General features: G+C 38.4%; 1 protein-coding gene across 4 annotated transcripts in view; it reads left to right on the top strand.

The window, feature by feature from the left end:
• The window catches only part of SLC7A2 (solute carrier family 7 member 2), a 61,010-nt gene that overhangs the window by 34,988 nt on the left and 7,494 nt on the right, over window positions 1–18,528 (top strand). For 3 of the 4 annotated variants that reach the window (XM_074353505.1, XM_074353504.1, XM_074353503.1), the window contains 8 exons: window positions 4,427–4,817; window positions 5,456–5,611; window positions 7,813–7,978; window positions 9,134–9,267; window positions 10,221–10,443; window positions 12,253–12,392; window positions 15,376–15,478; window positions 17,725–17,930. In XM_074353505.1, coding sequence (XP_074209606.1) covers window positions 4,442–4,817; window positions 5,456–5,611; window positions 7,813–7,978; window positions 9,134–9,267; window positions 10,221–10,443; window positions 12,253–12,392; window positions 15,376–15,478; window positions 17,725–17,930 — 1,504 coding nt within the window. In that variant the 5' untranslated portion in view covers window positions 4,427–4,441. Of the gene's footprint in view, window positions 1–4,426; window positions 4,818–5,455; window positions 5,612–7,812; window positions 7,979–9,133; window positions 9,268–10,220; window positions 10,444–12,252; window positions 12,393–12,627; window positions 12,765–15,375; window positions 15,479–17,724; window positions 17,931–18,528 lie in introns of all 4 variants that reach the window. The other variant, XM_074353506.1, reaches the window with a different exon arrangement.

Raw genomic sequence — 18,528 nt, 5'->3', positions numbered from 1 at the left:
GAGAAAACACACATGCACACGATGGGGCAGAGTTCCCAGGTTTATTTGATTTAAGTCTTTTTCCCCTGTCAGTCCAAAAACAGAACGTGCAGATATCTCACCATGAGCCTAGCAACTCAAATGAGGAAGGAAAATTTGGTTATAATTTGGATGAGCTAATTTGTCGAGGATTTGTTGGAATGCCTACCCGCCCAGCTCCCTACAGCCAGTTTCTCCTGTAAGATTTATTGTCCGGGCCTGCGATACTGATACAGAGGATTATGTTTGAAATTTCAACCTTTATTTAGGGGAGGAGGGAAAAGATTCATTTCTGTGCAACTAAATGCTACATCAAACTTTTGAACCGTGAAAATCCAGGATCAACTTTCGGCCGTAATGAGCAGATTTTGAAAGATTTTTCTGGTTAGTTGAAAAGAGGTCTGCTCTGTGGTCTTGTCATATCATCAAGGCTAGGGATTTATTTGACCTAGAATTCTCTGTGGTCAAGTTTACAGCCTGGATTGAAGAGGTTTGAGAAGGAGATAATTCCATTTTGCTGAGGAAGGAATTTCACTCTTTGGCAAGAATTAATAGGGGCCACATCAGGGAGTTAGATATCTTGAAACTGCTGTACTTAGGGTTGGGGATGGGGAGAGGGGCCCCGGGAAGATCGGACTGTATCATCAGGCTCATTCAGTCCTGAGCTATTGCAGATCCCCCCATCCCCTCCGCTGGCTAATACAATTTCGGATCTCAGCTAATATGTGCATTTTTCACTCCTCAGTAGAGAGGCCACTGTCTTAGCAATTAGTACAATAACTGTTTATTAAAGAAAGATACATATCTGGTTTCTGATATCATCTGTGACCTCTTAAGAATGTTAGTTAGAGCTTTTATATTCTGAGGCTCAGGTCAAGGGTAGGAGTGTTGCCTGGGCCTCTTCCCGAAGTCTGGATCCTTGTCCTTTACTACAGTTATGTTGGTTTCATACTCAGGACCAATCCTTGGTCATGGTAGCAATAGCTGACAGTGGGTGTGATGGCATGGGTCGTTGTCTGCTCTCGGAAAAACAGTCTGTCCTCCAGAACAAATAGAATCACCTTCCAAATCCCTGCATATTCTCCCTGCATAGGTATTTGTTGATGGGACAACACACCAGAGCCCAGGCACGGACAGTAAATGCAGACCTGAGTCAAAGAATGAGTGGATTTTTTTCAGCAATGAAAGAACCTTGTGGAAATGAGCATAAGGTTGTCATAAACACTTTACATAAGGAGCATATCTTTTTAAATGCTTTAAAGGAAAAGTAATAAAACTTTTTAAGAAGTAATTATCAAGTTATACCACTCATATTAAACACAAATATCTTATTTTTTTCTCATCCCCCTCTACCTTCATATGTCAGTCTATCTCCACAAAAAAACATTGTACAAAAAAGCACAGGATTCTTCTTTCTTTATTGACTAAGCTCTGTATTCACCTGCTAGGATTTAATGAATATGTAACAATGATTCACTAAATTGACATAGTAGGTTTCTGCATTGCTTTTCTCCCATCCCATTATATTTCTGCAGAGTTGGTTTTGTGTCATAGCTTTTGCAATCAGTATTTTATCAGTTGTGCGTAGTTAAGGCTGTTTGCAAAGGATGTTGCATAACCTGTCAATTTGGAGAAGAGTTTCTGACGTCTGCTTTTCTGTCACTCAGAAGCAAATGAATGTTTCACAAATGGTAGCTTTGTCTTATTTCCTCAGGGCAACACAGAAAAACTGACCGTGAAACACTTCTCATTTTTAATAGGAAAGAGGCAGGAGGAATCAGATCTTATCTGATTAAAGCTATACATTTCTGGAAACAGTTCTGTTCCCCATGTAATCTGGAGTGAATTAAATTCCCTTTTATATTGATGTGATGAGGGTCACTCATTTATTCATTTTGGGTGACTGTTACTGTAAAAGTTTTCACTATTTTTAGCACTTCAAAGGTTTATTTTTTTCTTTTAAAAATTTTTTGTTGTTTTGTGTGTGTGTTGGGGAGGAGAGCTTAGAAATTTCAAAAACAACCACATGACCGTATTACTAGAAAAAAGGATTAAAAACACGAGAGCTCACCCACAGTCCTACCACTCTCCTTTCTTCTTAGTTTTTCTTACTTCCTTCCTTTGTAATAATTGTAGAATTTGTCTTTTATTCGTAAAATTTAAGGTTAATCAGTCACTTTATCAAGTGTTTTATGTATTTAATGTAGTAACTAACAGGTCTGCCTCATTTCACATATCAGTTATTCCCAAAGTTGTGTATGACAAGTCCCATTTTCACATGATCTTAAATCATTACTAAAATTCCGTGGGTCTTCATATTTCAACTGAGCATTTTTCAGTTGGCAGTTTTCCCTAATTCTTGATCTTTGCACGGCTCTGTTGTGTAAAAACGCTTAATGCTACTGAAGGTCAGCATTTAGTGAAGAGCTTCAGCCCGCCTCCCCCGACCTCAGTTGGCCTTTGTTTAACTCCAGCTTTTGACTTGATTCTTAAGCTGAACACTTTATTTCCTTATCTTGTAGATGAGTTATATGAGGAATAGCTACTTAAGGGCTAGATCAGGGTGGAAATTGATACATATTTGGTTTATGGAAGTACTGATAGATTTTGGCTTTGGAAGCACAAATACTGCAAAATTGGAGGTGCCATCTGTATTTGCAAAATTTTCAGCAAGGATTTGTGAAGTGTCATGCTTGGCACTCTGTCAGGTGGTATGGAAGATACTGATGTGTAAAACTTTATTTTTACATTCAAGGAACTTTTCACTCATTGTCATTTTTCTTTTGGATTTTTTTCTGTATTCTTTGAATCAGCTGCTTGCAGCATTGATGACTTGCATTGACATTGATGTGTGAATGATGTTCGGTGAGTTACCTTTATCTATGAGGCTTAGTCTGAGACTGGAGGATTCATATCCCAGAAATGTCTTTCTCTTATGAGCAACAAGTCATTTAGATTCAGCATAGAACGTTTACTTTATGTATTATTTTTCAATAAAATAAGTTTTCATATTTAATAATAGTTTTCTTTTATAGAGATGAAGGTTGAAAAATGTTCAAGGGTGTATTTTATAGACTAGAAAGCTCTAAGTTCTTTAGAAAAGATGTCAAGCTGTGATCTAATGAGTTTAGGTTATATTATAATGAATATAATGACATTGAAGAGGATAACATTCAACGTCTGTAGATCATTGTGCAGTAGAAGTGGTAAATACGACTCTGACCTTCTAAAAGTTAAATACATTTAATTTTATTGACTGATAAGCTGCATATACTATTAAATTCCCTATTCCTCAGTTATCTTCTAGTCTGCTGAGTTTTATGTCTCTGTAGACAAGGCCATATAGGGACTTTTAATTTTTGTATTTCTTTTGCACATAGGTTGTACAAATTCATTGGAGACAAATTTTGAAACACATATTAGCAATATAATGCATATTACATGAAATACATAGAAAGATCTACTACCCACAGATCATTACTGTTAATATTTTGGTATATTTTGTTTCAGATTTTTTACTGTAATATGTCTATTTTTTTTCCTTATTAAAATCCATACTTTTTTTTTTTTTCAGTGGTAAGTTGACTGGGCCTGTAAGGTATAGGAAGTGAGACTTTCTGAATACCTTCCTCATTCCATTTAAAAAAGAACATATCATACTTGGCATAGCCTTCAGGTTTATTTATTCATTCAGAAATCTCAAGATTGCATGTGTGTTTCATTCCAAATTCATACTTAAAGCATAATTCAGTAGCAGTTTTATTTAGGAAACTCCAAGCATGTTTTGGGGCAATTTTTTTTTTATTCTAAAAGGCTCCACATGAAAATGGAACAGAATGAAATGAAAACGGAGCTCACACATGTTTAATAAAGCTGCAGAATACATACTACTGGCGTCTTTACCTGCTAGACTGCAAGTCCCAGAAAGGGACAGGACAACCTGTGGTCCACGCCATTCTAGACATCATCTCAGCACAATCCCGGGCTGTCATAAGGCCTACAAAACATGAGCTAAATGAATAATTGAAGAAAGAGAGAGAGAGAGAACCAAAAAGATGAAGTGATTTAACCCCTTGCTTGCAGCTAGGACAAGTGAGCCATCTCTTGGAATGTATTTCCATTAGCATATCTTTAAAAATGGCAGTAACAAAAATGAACAAAAATGGCATGCTTTTTTAATCGCCCAAGCCTCCTATCTCTTTGCTTCCCAAATGAGCCATTTGTGGCAGTCCCTTCTAAAAGGCCGCGCAAGAGTGAGCTCTGAGAATTTCAAGCTTTGGCCGTGTTCACCCTCCCGACGGCTCCGGGCCACACTGCCGGTCACACAAGAAAACAGTTCAGGGGCCGCAGCTGGACCACTGTGGGGTTGACACACATCAGCTCTTACCCGCTCCCTTCTCGCCGGCAGGTTGCGGTCCCCAGGATGATTCCCTGCAGAGCGGCGCTGTCTTTTGCCCGATGTCTGATCCGGAGAAAAGTCGTCACTCTGGACAGCCTGGAGGATTCCAAACTCTGCCGCTGCTTATCCACCATGGACCTCATTGCCCTGGGGGTGGGAAGCACTCTGGGAGCTGGAGTCTACGTCCTCGCTGGGGAGGTGGCCAAGGCTGACTCTGGCCCCAGCATTGTGGTTTCCTTCCTCATCGCCGCCCTGGCGTCCGTGATGGCGGGTCTGTGCTATGCTGAATTCGGAGCCCGGGTTCCCAAGACTGGCTCTGCGTATTTGTATACTTACGTCACTGTCGGAGAACTGTGGGCCTTCATCACTGGCTGGAATCTCATTTTATCTTACGTGATAGGTATGTTTCCCAGTCAAGCTCATTGTATAGAATGGACAGAATGGTAGAAATAGCACCCCTGAGTCAGAGGCCTTAGAGTGCCGTTGCAGGTCCACATTAGCTAGTGACCTGGCACTCAGGGTGTCACTTGATCCCTGTGTCTCATTTTTCTCATCACTAAAATGTCTCCTTAAAAGTAATTGCAAAGTTCAGTGATTCTGCTTCATCCCTTAATGTGCCTCTTAGTGGGTTTGAAAAGCTGTTTCTTAAAAAAAGATAGTTTTTAAATGCAAATAAAGTTACCTGATTCCACAGTTATGGACTTGAGCATTTGATTACTGTTGTATAATTATACAATTATCAGAGCGGGGAAGGTATAGCTCAGTGGTAGAGTGTGTGCCTAACATGGATGAGGTCCTGGGTTCAGTCCCCAGTACCTCCATTAAAAATAAATAAATAAACCTAATTACTTCCCCTTCCCCCCAAATTATTTTTGTAATTATACAAGGCAGTTTTCAACAAGACAATTTTATATGTGATTAAAATGTTCGATTCTGTCTGAACTCACCCAGGTTTGTCCCAGAATAGAGAAGCAAATTATGTTAAGTTAATTTTCTCCCGCTGACCTTGTATTCTCTGAACGTTCTGTGTTCTGGAAGGTACATCAAGTGTTGCCAGGGCCTGGAGTGGTACCTTTGATGAACTTCTCAGCAAGCAGATTGGTCAGTTTTTTAGGACGTACTTCAAAATGAATTACACAGGCCTTGCAGAGTATCCTGACTTCTTTGCTGTGTGCCTGATACTACTTCTAGCAGGTAAGAAAACCAGTTACATTTTTCCCTAAGATGAGCTGGACTAGTTGTCCCAGGTAAATAGGTTACCACTGAACTTGGGACCCGCCCCCAGGGCTAGGCAGCATATTTACACACATAAATTGCTGTCAGAGATCTGTGGGCCCCGTCACAAGCTGCGATCACATTTTCTGTCATGTAATGGTTATGTTTCAAATATAAATCTAAATTATTTGGATTTATAGAAATAGTACTTCTGAGTAAATGATACCTGGGATGCACTAAATAATCAGGTAAGGCATATCAATTTTATGATACTCACTGGAGATTTGCAGGAATGGCAGCGAAGTTTCAGTAAGGAAGAATGTAAAAATTTGGGCATTACTTCATCTTACTAGTTACAACTAAGGGTTTTTGCAAGCATACTGTTTCCAGAAGAAATTCTGTCTTTCTAATCATGCCTTTATAACTCAGGCATCTGGTTGAAAAGCAAGCATATTCAAACTGCCTGCCATTTTTTAAATGTAGACATTATGGAGACAAACCCACTTGATAGTAAAATTTTCCCATTTTCATATGTTTTGTAGTTTAGAAATGCAAAGGCATTCGAGTCAGAGTGACCGGGTTTTCAATTCTACTCTACCACTTCCTATCTTTGGAACACTGAGTGACATAATCTTTCCATTACTCAGTTTGCTCATCCATATATCGGGAATGTCAGTGTCTACTTTCTACAGGCTTCTTGCTTGGTACATAGTAAGCACTTAGATGGCAGGCAGTTTCATTCTGTAGGCATAGTTAATCCCTGCTGTCCCTTCATATTGTCTGAATTATTTGAACATATTCTATTTTGATTGTCACCCCTACAAGCCCTCCTGTTTAAACCCATCAAGGACGGCACTAAGAATAAAGTCCATGTTTGTTCCTACTTCCTGCTTGATAGACCCTTGCTTTCCTGTGTGGTCATATCTCTCGCTACTTTCTCCCTGTCCTTCTGTAATGACATTTTCCCCCATAATATTACACTCTTAAAAAAAACTTTAACCTTTAAAAAGCTGTTAACTTAATGTTTTATATAGGGATAGGGTTAGGGACGTGAACAAAATTTATCAGTCCAAAATGTTTGGCATTTTCCTTCTAATGTCAAGGAAAACTACATCAGTTGTTTTTCAACAGGTGATAGGTTTTGTTTGTTTTGGTTTCTCAACAGCCTAGCTAACATTCAATTAGTTACATCATATTTTATTTAGGGGTGGTTTCAATAACCTTAAATATTCAGCTTTCATCCCTAAACAATGAGAAGCATGTAGCTATGACATAGTTACGATCATTAAATTCCATGGCAAGACTCAGGTGTTGGCCTGCATCGTGCATCCTGTGTTCATCGACCATCATGTCTTTACTTTAAATATAGGCTAAGATTACACGATAACTTTGTTCCAAGGAACTTTGAAGACAAAAAACCTCCTACTGTAATCCTTACTCATATTGCAATGCCAAGTGTCTTGTCAACTGAAGCTGTTGCTTTATTAAAGATACAAGGGAAGCGTGTGCAACATTAGATGAGGTAGTCGTTGGTCTCTAAACTCCTGGCGGGAGGTAGCAATCACAGAATGGAAAGTGCACCTGGGGTATTGGAAAACATTTATAAAACATGGCAATGGCTTTGTTATTTTCCACAGTGTATGGTGCCATTTAGTGTATAGTGTATATTTCCGAGGTGTTTAGTGGCTCCTAATCTGACAGATAGTTACAGAGTCAATAATTGTACTGACCATCCAATATAAAATAAAGCTACTAAGATGCGAACTGATTTAACAAAATATGTTTTTGGCATGACAGTGGAAGAATTATTTTGTTGAACATATTCAGTAAATATAAGGCAGACAATCTGACTGACCTTTTACTTTCAAAATTTTGCAGCCATTAACCTTGAAATGGCTTTTTAGAACAGCATTTCATTCAAATTAAGTTACTTTCCCTCTACCTACCCATTGGTGCTAATGGCCAACGTTGCTAAATTTACTTATTTATTGGCAAGTGTAGGATCTCCTGACTTCTGAAACCACGTTGGTTTTATTCACAGTTAGGTAAGAACTCTCAGCAGAAAGGGATAAATGTCACTTAAACATATGAATGCTGGGGAAAAATATCACTGCCTCAAAATGCTGTTGCCTTTTCCTAAAGTTTAGCTAAAAATTAAAATACTCTTTTTTTCCCCATAGGTCTTTTATCTTTCGGAGTTAAAGAGTCTGCTTGGGTGAATAAAGTCTTCACAGCTGTCAACATCCTGGTTCTCCTCTTTGTTATGGTTGCTGGGTTTGTGAAAGGAAACGTCGCAAACTGGAAGATTAGTGAGGAGTTTCTCAAAAACATATCAGCAAGCGCCAGGTAGAATATTTGGCTTTTTTCCCTCCTATTTTGATTTTTTTTAAATTTACGTACTTTTGTTTTATGTTACCTTTTTCCTTTAGAATAGTGGTTCTCAAATATTTTGCTTCAGAGAACTTTCTGAAGGTCTGTCCTAGTCCAAGGCTGCCCCCGCAAACATGAATGTGTAGGTGTGCTTCCCATTGAACAGCCATTGAAAGCTGTGCAGCTGCTGGTTCTTAGCCTCAGTCTTGGCTCCAGGTTTAGGGGAAGAGCAAGGAGAGAGATCCTAACCATTGGAAGAATATTTTTCCTCCCAAAGGTTTGCCACCTCTAAGTGACAATATTTTTGAGTCACGGATCCTTTAATTCTTCCTTTGGGAACACCATTTGATTCCATTGCATTCTTTCAACCTTGTAGTAATTTTCAGGTCTTCTGGGTTTTTTGAGAATGTTACTGGTTGCCTAAGCAGAATTGTCTATGCATTTCACTTTAAACCTGACAATCTCAAAAATAATTATATATAGAAGGTTTCACCCTAAGATTTATTTCGGCATAATATTCCTATGTGTAAAGAAAAAGATTACAAAAATGTCTATTACATGAAGCGATATACATGTTTTTCTTTACGTACATTGATTTTAGTCATTCTGATGAGGCAAAAATTTAGTACCCTCTGGTTTTATCCAATTTTTAACATGTAATAAAATATTCAACTTCAGTATTATTAATCAAGCCCAGAGAATTTTGTTTCACCTTGTCAAATGTCTTCTTAGTAAAATTTTAAAATATGCAGTCTTCCCAACTGTACATAAGAAGAGGAAGTTTCCTGTCTTATTTCAGATCATGGCTTATGTATGGTATGGGGGTCTCTGCTCTTGGAATCCTGCCGGGTTGTGAGCTCCAGCCAGAGTGGATCTGAGCCCCCTGCTTATGCTACTGATCAGCCTCCAGCTGAGTGTTAATAACCCGAGAGGTGCCATTGTTGGCAACACCACCACATCCTCTAGGATTAGGTGAAAAAAAAAATCAGAGTTTACTTTTAGTTTTGTGCACATCAGTTTCAAAGAGCTGATGAACACATTCACCTTCCGAGGATGTGGTTTGAGACAAATCACTTGAAGAAGCAGTTTTCTATGAAAATGACTTTCCAATGTTCTTCTCCTCTTCCTTAGGGAGCCGCCTTCTGAAAATGGAACAAGTGTCTATGGGGCTGGTGGCTTTATGCCTTATGGCTTTGCGGGGACTTTGGCTGGAGCTGCAACCTGCTTTTATGCCTTCGTGGGATTTGACTGCATTGCCACAACTGGTAAAAACAGCCTTGGCCCTGTGTAGAAGGAAAAAGAGTAATATGGGCTGGTTCCAGAACCACCCGTGACACCTGCTGTATATGATAAAAAGAAACTTAGTGAAACTCTCTGACCTTTGGTTTCCATATTGGTAAAATCGGGAGAGCAGTACCCACCCCTCAGATGTTACGAAGAGCACCTAAGATATAATGTGTTACTAAAAATGCTTTGAAATCTGTCAACGACTTTATAAATATTGGTCATAATTACTACCTTTAACCTTCCATTGGGAAGTTCTGTCACAGTGCATAGCAAATGATGATCATGCTCTTAAATTGTTTCTTCTTTAATTGGACAAACTGTATCATGGTAATTCTTTTCTCTTTATCCTGTACAACAAAGCATCCATGCCACAGTCCCTCTCGTAAGTGCTTCATCTTGGTTCACATTATTGCATGGCCTTATCATTGACCATATTTTGGGTGCTTCAAATGCCAAGTCTTACTAGAAAGATCCAAAGTGTACTGTTTTGTATTGAAACTGGAGTTTAATATAAATCGATGTGCTAGGTAGAACTTTCTCTTCGTAGATATGGAAGCCTTCATGTTTAAGGGCCTACAGAATGCATCACGTGCAGCCTCTGTGGATGAACCATTTTCCCAGTGGATGCAGACTGCTGTTCTACCCCTAAACATTTCATAGTGCTGATGTCTCATGTTTCTTCTTTCTGGAAACGGGACACTGAGTGTCATGATTTCTTGCTTTCTCTTCTTGCCTTTCTGGGCTTTGGATCTTTGTGTGACAACAGAGCACCCTCAGGAAGAGAGAAAACTTCACAGGGAATAGATGGAGCAAGCTGAGAAAATAGAAGGAACAGAAACAGAGCAGAATTACTAGGAAGGAGAAGAAGAATTCATGTCTTACCTGTTCATGTTTGGTTAAATATGGGAATCTTGTGTTTATGTTTCCGTAGGTGAGGAAGTCCGGAATCCTCAGAAAGCCATTCCTATTGGGATTGTGACTTCTCTGCTTGTTTGCTTTATGGCCTATTTCGGGGTCTCGGCAGCTTTAACACTTATGATGCCATACTACCTCCTCGATGAGAAAAGCCCGCTTCCTGTAGCGTTTGAGTACGTTGGATGGGGTCCAGCCAAATACGTCGTTGCAGCAGGCTCCCTCTGTGCTTTGTCAACAAGGTACATTGCACTGCCTTTGGGGCAGGGCTGTCTGGGTTACTGCAAAGGTAGTCAGTGTCTAAAGCATTGCTTTTGTATGTTTTAAAAGTAATCCTAATAGGAGGAACATGTTATAACAACTTATTTATTCTCTGAATAGTCTGCCCAGCATTGCCATCTCAAAATCCTAAGTGATGAAAACTTTTCCCGCATCAGTTAGAAGTCAGTTTTTCAAGATAGTGATGGTCAAGCTTCCATGGACATACATGGCATTTAAACACATATATACTTCATACATTTTTATGTATGTGTGTATTGTAAACTTTACAATGCTTATACTAGTATGTTTCCCTGCTGGCTTTGGTGTTAACTTGCAGTGCTGTAGACAGTTGAGACCTTAGGTGCAGACTTGACATCTTCTGCCGTCTTTTAAAATAATATCAGGTCTGCATGAGTGGAAGCTATGTGCGGTGGCATTGTTAAGTGCAATGTTCCTTTTACTATGAACCACTGAGACTTCTCCTCTTAGCATTGATCAAAGTGAACTTGGTCTAGAAATGGAAATTACTGTCCTCAAATTAGTGGTGGAAATTCATAGTATCTATGTGAAAAGAAAAGAGTAGTTGAACCTTGAGTGTTCAGATTTTCAGTAGCTACCTATTTTAGTATTTTACAATTAGTTTCTCAGGTTTCCTAAGCTACTCATATTTTAAATTAACATGTGGTCGTAAGATATTTCATTTGAGTTTTATACCGCGCTATACCGTAGATCATTCTTACCAAGGGAAAATACATCTCTGCCTGATACTAATTTTTGAAGTGAAAATAATTTTCTAAATGTCTGAAATTGGAGACATTTTTTAATATAATTCATCAAAATCACTTTTGTTTTGTATTCAAGATAATATTAAGTAGCAATTAGAAATTACCCCCTTGATTTCTCAACCATCTGCCAGTGTTGAGTTTTATTCTGAATAGTTTCAAATAGTTTCCAAAAATCTGAATTGTGAAGATACCATGCTACCATGGTCTTAGAGAGAGATGGACAAAGATTTATTTGTAGCAAAGTCAACCCAGCATTATTAAAAAATGAACAAGATGGATTTTTTAAATAAAATATTTTACTTATTTTCTCTTAAATGGTTATCTTTTTATAACTAATTCATGTATGGAATGATGAAACCAGTAAACACACAAGTAATTCAAGACATCAAAAGCAAAAATCATTTTCTTAAATTTCACTATTACTAACGTAATTGTGGCTACTTCTGAGTACTAAATTTACAGTGAGTTGACTTTTTTTTTGCCTTTTTCTATCTTGATTATCTTATGATGCTGAGAATTATTACTAATTTGATCAAAGATCATGTTATATAAGGAAAAATAAGTGGTAAAAAATATGAAAAATGTGTAATTGAGTAAATGGAGTGACTATACTATAAAATTGTTACTTAATCTTCAATTACATATTAATTTATGACTTTTACTTTCTGATTTATTGCCACTAAAAATGTCTTAATGATATCATTGGTTTTGGTTTCTCATTAAGTCATAATTATTTAGTTTTAATTCATAGGCCTGCACGAATTATTCACAGCGTTGTTCTTAGTCTGGTCATTGTACTGGGCAGGCATCTGTAACAATAATAAGTAGCACCATGGTTAATTGGCAAATACTTTTAAATGCTCAGTCATAATGTATTTTAGAAATAATAAGACTTCCTAATCACAGCTGTGAGGCTGAGTTTTATATGATCACTTAATCTCAGTTCTGGGTTATAATCCTGCATGAATGTGTTTGCCATACTGCATGTGTTTGCTTTTTATTCAGTCTTCTTGGATCCATTTTCCCAATGCCTCGTGTAATCTATGCTATGGCGGAGGATGGGTTGCTTTTCAAATGTCTAGCTCAAATCAATTCCAAAACGAAGACACCAATAATTGCTACTTTATCATCGGGTGCGGTGGCAGGTGAGAGAGAGTTGACTTTTATTAAGTAAAGGGGGATCTTTTTTCATCAAGGATTCTGAAAAAAAAAAAAGAAGAAAAAGGAATTTTCTGTTTTGATATATATAAAGATCAATAGCTTTTTGAACTATTTTGAATTTTTTTGGCATAGGTTCTGTATTTCGTGTGTCCTGTATTTACCCATCTAGAATAAGAATTGTAATAACTCACATGTGGATTATGAATTTTTCTGTTCTAGTCTTCTGGGCTCTATGTTTCCTTTACCCCGAATTCTGTTTGCCATGGCCCGGGATGGTTTACTCTTTAGATTTCTTGCCAGAGTGAGTAGGAGGCAGTCACCAATTGCTGCCACATTGACTGCAGGGGTCATTTCTGGTAAGCTTTACAATCATAGGATTCTTCAACATTGGACTCGAGTGTTTTATGCTCATGCATGGACTTATAAAGAGGGTCTGCTTGCTGTGCATGTAAGTTAAGAACAAAATCACTGATAAATTAGGGTATGAACATTGGGATTACATCGGCAAATTGTGCTGGTGGTGGTGGTCTACTGAAATTCATAACTAACCCTTTGGGATTTTTTACTATTTCACTGTCTTAACCTTTGGGGCTTCTAACAAATGTGCAAAGGGTTGTAATGGTTCTTCACTATATGTCAGATATTAAATGCTTTTCAGATTGATGAACAAGCACATAAAATTATATTATTGACATGTAAAACGTTAATTAAAGAATAATTACTTAATTTTTGAACTATTAATTTAAAATAATGATTCAGTATTTTCTTTTATGTCCAGGATTTAAGTTGAATATTGCTAAAGGACTGTAGGAGTTTTGAAAAGCTGAAGTTTACCCATTCTTAATTACATATAAGAAGTGTCAAAGATAATTTATACTTAGTCATTGTTATCACTGCCCTTAGTTGGGTGGCCATCCCCACTTCCTGGGCCATCACGGCTCTCTAAGAGTTACTAACATCCATATCATCAGAAACCCCATTAGGAATCTATTTTTCCTTTCAGCAGTTTTGGTATTAAATCATGTTTTAAAAAAAACCCAAACTGCAGATGCCTACCTCTTGGCATGTCGTAATATCCGTGTAAAATGCCTTTGGCCGGATTCTTACTCCATGCAGAAATTTCAAAGAAAGTTTGCAGATCGAGAGAATGGACTTAAAAGCCCTGTTACAGGGAGCAAGAGAAGGACTTTAGCAAACTATACAGACAAAACAATCACCACGCTTGGTAGTAGAAATTCAAACCAAAAATGGTAATTTTTTTGAGCCTCTGAATTGTTGGGAAATCAGAGTATACTAATACTTAATTATATATGAAACAGGATTCTTCCAGAGTCAGAATTTGCTCAAACACCTTCACTTCATAAATGGTTCTTAATAAATTTGGTACTTTATTAGATACATGTTGGGAGGTCAAGTCACTTATTTTCTCAGTGCTTAGGTTTTTGCCCCTATAAAATGAAGGTTGCTCTAGACAATTTAAAGCCCACTTCATGATTAAAAAGTGCACTAGGATATTAAAGATAGTTCATAAATTTTGTCAAAGGAGAACATACTTTACTCCATAAAAGCTTTTATTTTTTCCAGTAAGGTCTTGCCCACTAATTCTCTACTATGTATTCAGAATTTTTAAAATGTATCCTTCTTCCGTTAGGAAGATTTAATTTAGCAGCAAAATAAGATGTTGAAATTAATAGTTAAAAGAAGACAATTGTAGCATTTTTAATGCTCTAAAATATTACATTTTTGTTGTTTTGTTGTCTCGCATCTTGCTTTGCTAGTTTTTAACTTAGATCAGAGTGTTTGTCTGGATAATTAGTCATTTTCTTCTGTTTTGGCCACCTTGTCTTGGCTAGCTGTGATTCTTACAAAATATATTGAAAATTTAATCTGCCGTATAAGTATACTAGCAGTGGAGATTTTTCATAGTGAGGCATGAGGTATATTTAAAGAAACAATGTGGTATTTATGGAGGGAGTAAGGGCACGTTGATTCAGCTGGAACTCTGTTTCTACTTCGTAGTTGTAACCTTGCTAAAAGTTAGCCTGTCTATAAACAGAGGATAATAATCCTATGAGGTCAAACCGTGTGAAATTGCTGGGGTTTTGTTCAAAAACAGTCAAATATTGGCCATTTTACATAGCTGACCTAAATAATTTCCCCTGTCTCATAGAATTTTTGAACTGAAGATAAAATTGAGATCATAGAGATATAAAACTTGCTGAGTTATCTGGAATGCTCTCTGAGTGCAGTGTGGTGTTTTCTATTTACTGTGATAAGTGTCACTATTTGGTAAATTCAAGTTAATATTATCCCTATTTTGATGTCTCAGTGGAGGAAAAAAATTGCTAAGCTCAAGTTAACTATGTAAAGTATACTTTGCCTCTTGAGATTATTGAGACTTGGGGCAGACCACAGATTGATCGCTCAAATCTAGTCAGAGTATGTGGCTTTAATCAGAGAAGAATTCATTCACCTTCTATCAGAAACATAATTTAATTGGACGTTATTTTGTATACGATATAATTCAAAATGCAGATGGAAATTTAAATGATTATATAACATCCATAATGAAAGCTCTTCTGTTTGAATTCTTTTATGGTTTTTTTTTTTTTTTAAAGGAGCCAGCCAGTATTTCTTGGCATTGTTTTCCTTCTGAAACATCAAAGGAGAGAAGTCTGTTGTACAACATTTTCACTCTTTGTCAGGCCACTGTTTCTTAAGTAATCAAAGTAGATGTGTTTTGTACTTGATAGATAGCTGAGGGTTTTTGAAGTTTTATTAGCAGTTTATAGGACCTGAGGAACATCTTATTAACTGTGAGAAATACACTAGCCATACTTTATTTGACTTATCATTGGTACGAAAACAGAAAAAAATGCACACCGCTTGTCCCTGACTTGAAAGTTATCAGTCATGTGGAACTTTGTCCCAGGCCACTGTCTTCCCTGCTCTTCCTCCTCCCAATAGCTGTGATGGCGTTCCTCTTTGACCTGAAGGCCCTTGTGGACATGATGTCCATCGGCACCCTTCTGGCTTACTCCCTGGTCGCAGCCTGTGTTCTCATCCTCCGGTGAGTTGTCCTCGTGGCCAGACGATTCTGAAGAGTGTGTGTCACATGGGGCCCAGGAATTAAATAAAATTAGGGCTCGCTGACCTTGCTTCCAAGGAGCTAGCAGAGTTCTTCACAGAGGTGAGAGGCCACGGATGTAAAAACATCAGTACAAAGTGTAATCAGTGCATACTTGGTCCTTAAGCAAAGAATCAAATACAGTTGATAATTAGCAATAGATTGGCCTAATCTCTGTGAACAAGTTCTCATAATGCTTAAAAACACTGGGAAATACTGTTTTTAGCCCCAGTGAGCCAACTCGCTAAACTTTCATACTAAAGATTTAATCAAAGAGGCACACACACATATAGGCAAAGGATGTTCATGGAAAAGGTTGTTTACAATAGTGAAAAAACTAAACTAAACTAAATATCAATAGTAGAATAGTTAACCCACTCCTGGGCATATATCCAGAGGGAACTGTAATTTGAAAAGATGCATGCACCCCAATGCTCTATATACAATAGCCAGGATGTGGAAGCAACCTAAATGTCCATTGACAGATGTCTAGATAAAGAAGTTGTGGTATCTATATACAATAGAATATTACTCAGTGATAAAAAAGAATAAAATAATGCCACTTGCAGCAACATGGATGGACCTGGAGATCATCATTCTAAGTGAAGTAAGCCAGAAAGAGAAAGAAAAATATCGTATATCACTTATATGTGGAATCTGAAAAAGAAAAAGGAAAAAGAGGACACTAATGAACTCATCTACAAAACAGAAACAGACTCACAGACATAGTAAACAGTCTTATGGTTACTGGGGAAAAGGGAGTGAAAAGGGATAAATTTGGGAGTTTGAGATTTGCAAATGATAACCACTATATATAAAAATAGATAAAAACAAATTTCTTCTGTCTAGCACAGTGAACTGTATTCAATATCTTGTAATAACCTTCAATGAGAAAGAATATGAAAATGAATATGTGTATGTATATATGCATGACTGGGACATTATGTTGTACACCAGAAATTGACACATTATAACTAATTCTATTTCAATTAAAAAAAATAGTAGAATAGTTAAATAAATGAGGGTACCTTTATTCAGTGGACTCTTCTACAGCAAATAGAAATGATATTTAATTATATGGAGAAATCTTTCAGTTTCTGGATGCAAAGCTTTATGTAGCATCAAATTATTTAAGTAATAACATAAATTTACATGAAGAAATGATTTTTGCATACACACACACACACACACACACACACACACACATATGCATCTATGCCTGGCTGAATGCTAGCAGTGATTCACACTGGGCAGTGGTGTTATGGGTGGTTAATTTTCTTCTGTATACTTTTGTGTATTTTTTCCTCAGTGAGTGTGTTTCTTCTTTAAATGGAGGACAAATGTTAAATTTAAGCAAAGGCTTCCCAGAGGGAAAAGAGACCACGCTGGGGAGACCGGGGCAGATACTAGGAGGTGAGGCAGGCTGATGTCTTGAGGCCGGCTGAAGAGGAGAAGGATCAGTAACGAAGGCAAATGGAGTGACATTGGGACTGGACGTGCCAGTGCGGGCGACACTGGAGGACTCGGCTGGGAGAGTGGAGGGGAGGAGGCCAGGGAGGCAGGTTGCAGTGAGGCCCTCGAATGCCCCATGGAACACTGTTACTCTGTAGCTGATAGTTAATGTGGCTCTCTGTGCTGTTCTCATAAACTGTACCTCCTTTGGACATAGATATTTCCAGAATAATCATCCTGTGTTCACAGTTGCTTCACTTTAAAATGTGACTCTCTTCTGCATCTAATATACATAACTATCTTTTTTTTAACTCTTATTTTTTATTGAAGTGTAGTCAATTTACAATGTTAGTTTCAGGTGTACGGCAAAGTGATTCAGTTATACATAAACATACATTTTTTTTTCAGATTCTTTTCCATTACACCTCATTACAAGGTATTGAATATAGTTCCCTGTGCTATACAGTAGGTCCTTGTTGCTTATCTATTTTACATATAGTGATGTGTATTAATCCCCAAATTTGGTGGCTATCAGAGGAAATTCTGAGTTCCCCCAGATATTTCACTGAGTGGGTGTGTGGCCTGGCTCAGCGCCCCCTGGGGCTGCAGCCACGAGATGCGTGGATTTACTGCACAAGCTGTGAACGTAAATGTCTCCCTTCGAGTTTTAGGTGCTGGCGTCCTTTGAGCCACGTGTCTGTTTGAGAATTAAAACACAGACCTTTGTTTGGGGGTAGGTACCAGCCCGGCTTATCTTATGAGCAAACCAAATGTTGCCCTGGGAAAGAAGCTCTGGGATCGTGTGCCGACACTGCCTCCAAAAGCGAGTCCCAGGTCACTGTGCTGCCCCGACAGGGCTTCAGCCCCCGAGCCCTCTTCTGCCCCTCGCTCCTGCCCACACGACAATCCGCTTCTCTCGTGAGCTTTCTCGTAGGATTTCTGGGTAAGTCCCCTTCACCGCGCACATGACAAACACCCAGCGGGTGTGGGAGGTGAAGCAGGTGCCATGTACAAGAGGACAGGAGGACATGGTACCACTACCCTGAGTCCTGGGATTTGCACCTGATGGGTCACTAGGCGTTGAGGTCATCTTTATAATAGCAGGATAAATTAATCGTCTCTTGGGAATTGAAGAAGAAGGGAAGAAATTCCGCAAGGTGAGAGCGGCAGAAGTACAGAACTGGTACATTTCATCCGCTGTGAGGGTGCTTTGTGTGGGAAGCAAAGTGCACCTGCCAGTAACTGAGCCAGGACCCGAGGAGACTGGGAGGCAATGTAGCAAATCCCGTTTGCTCACCCACGGTTATGTCATCATTCATGTTTTCTGCAGCATTTGTTGAGGGTCATCAATGTGCCAGGAACTCTGCGGGGCCCTTGGGATAGCGAGGGAGATGGTTCTTGCTCTCACTGGGCTTTACAGATCAGGATGGTTGGTGGCAAACTAAGCACAGTACAGCTTCCTCTGAGAGCACACTGGAGGGACCCCTAATGCAGACTTGATGTGCAGAGAGAGGGCGGGTGGGCGGTGATGTCACTCTCTG

The sequence above is a fragment of the Camelus bactrianus genome, chromosome 26 (assembly GCF_048773025.1).
Source record: "Camelus bactrianus isolate YW-2024 breed Bactrian camel chromosome 26, ASM4877302v1, whole genome shotgun sequence".
NCBI lineage: Eukaryota > Metazoa > Chordata > Mammalia > Artiodactyla > Camelidae > Camelus > Camelus bactrianus.
This window is presented reverse-complemented; position numbering and strand designations above follow the sequence as displayed.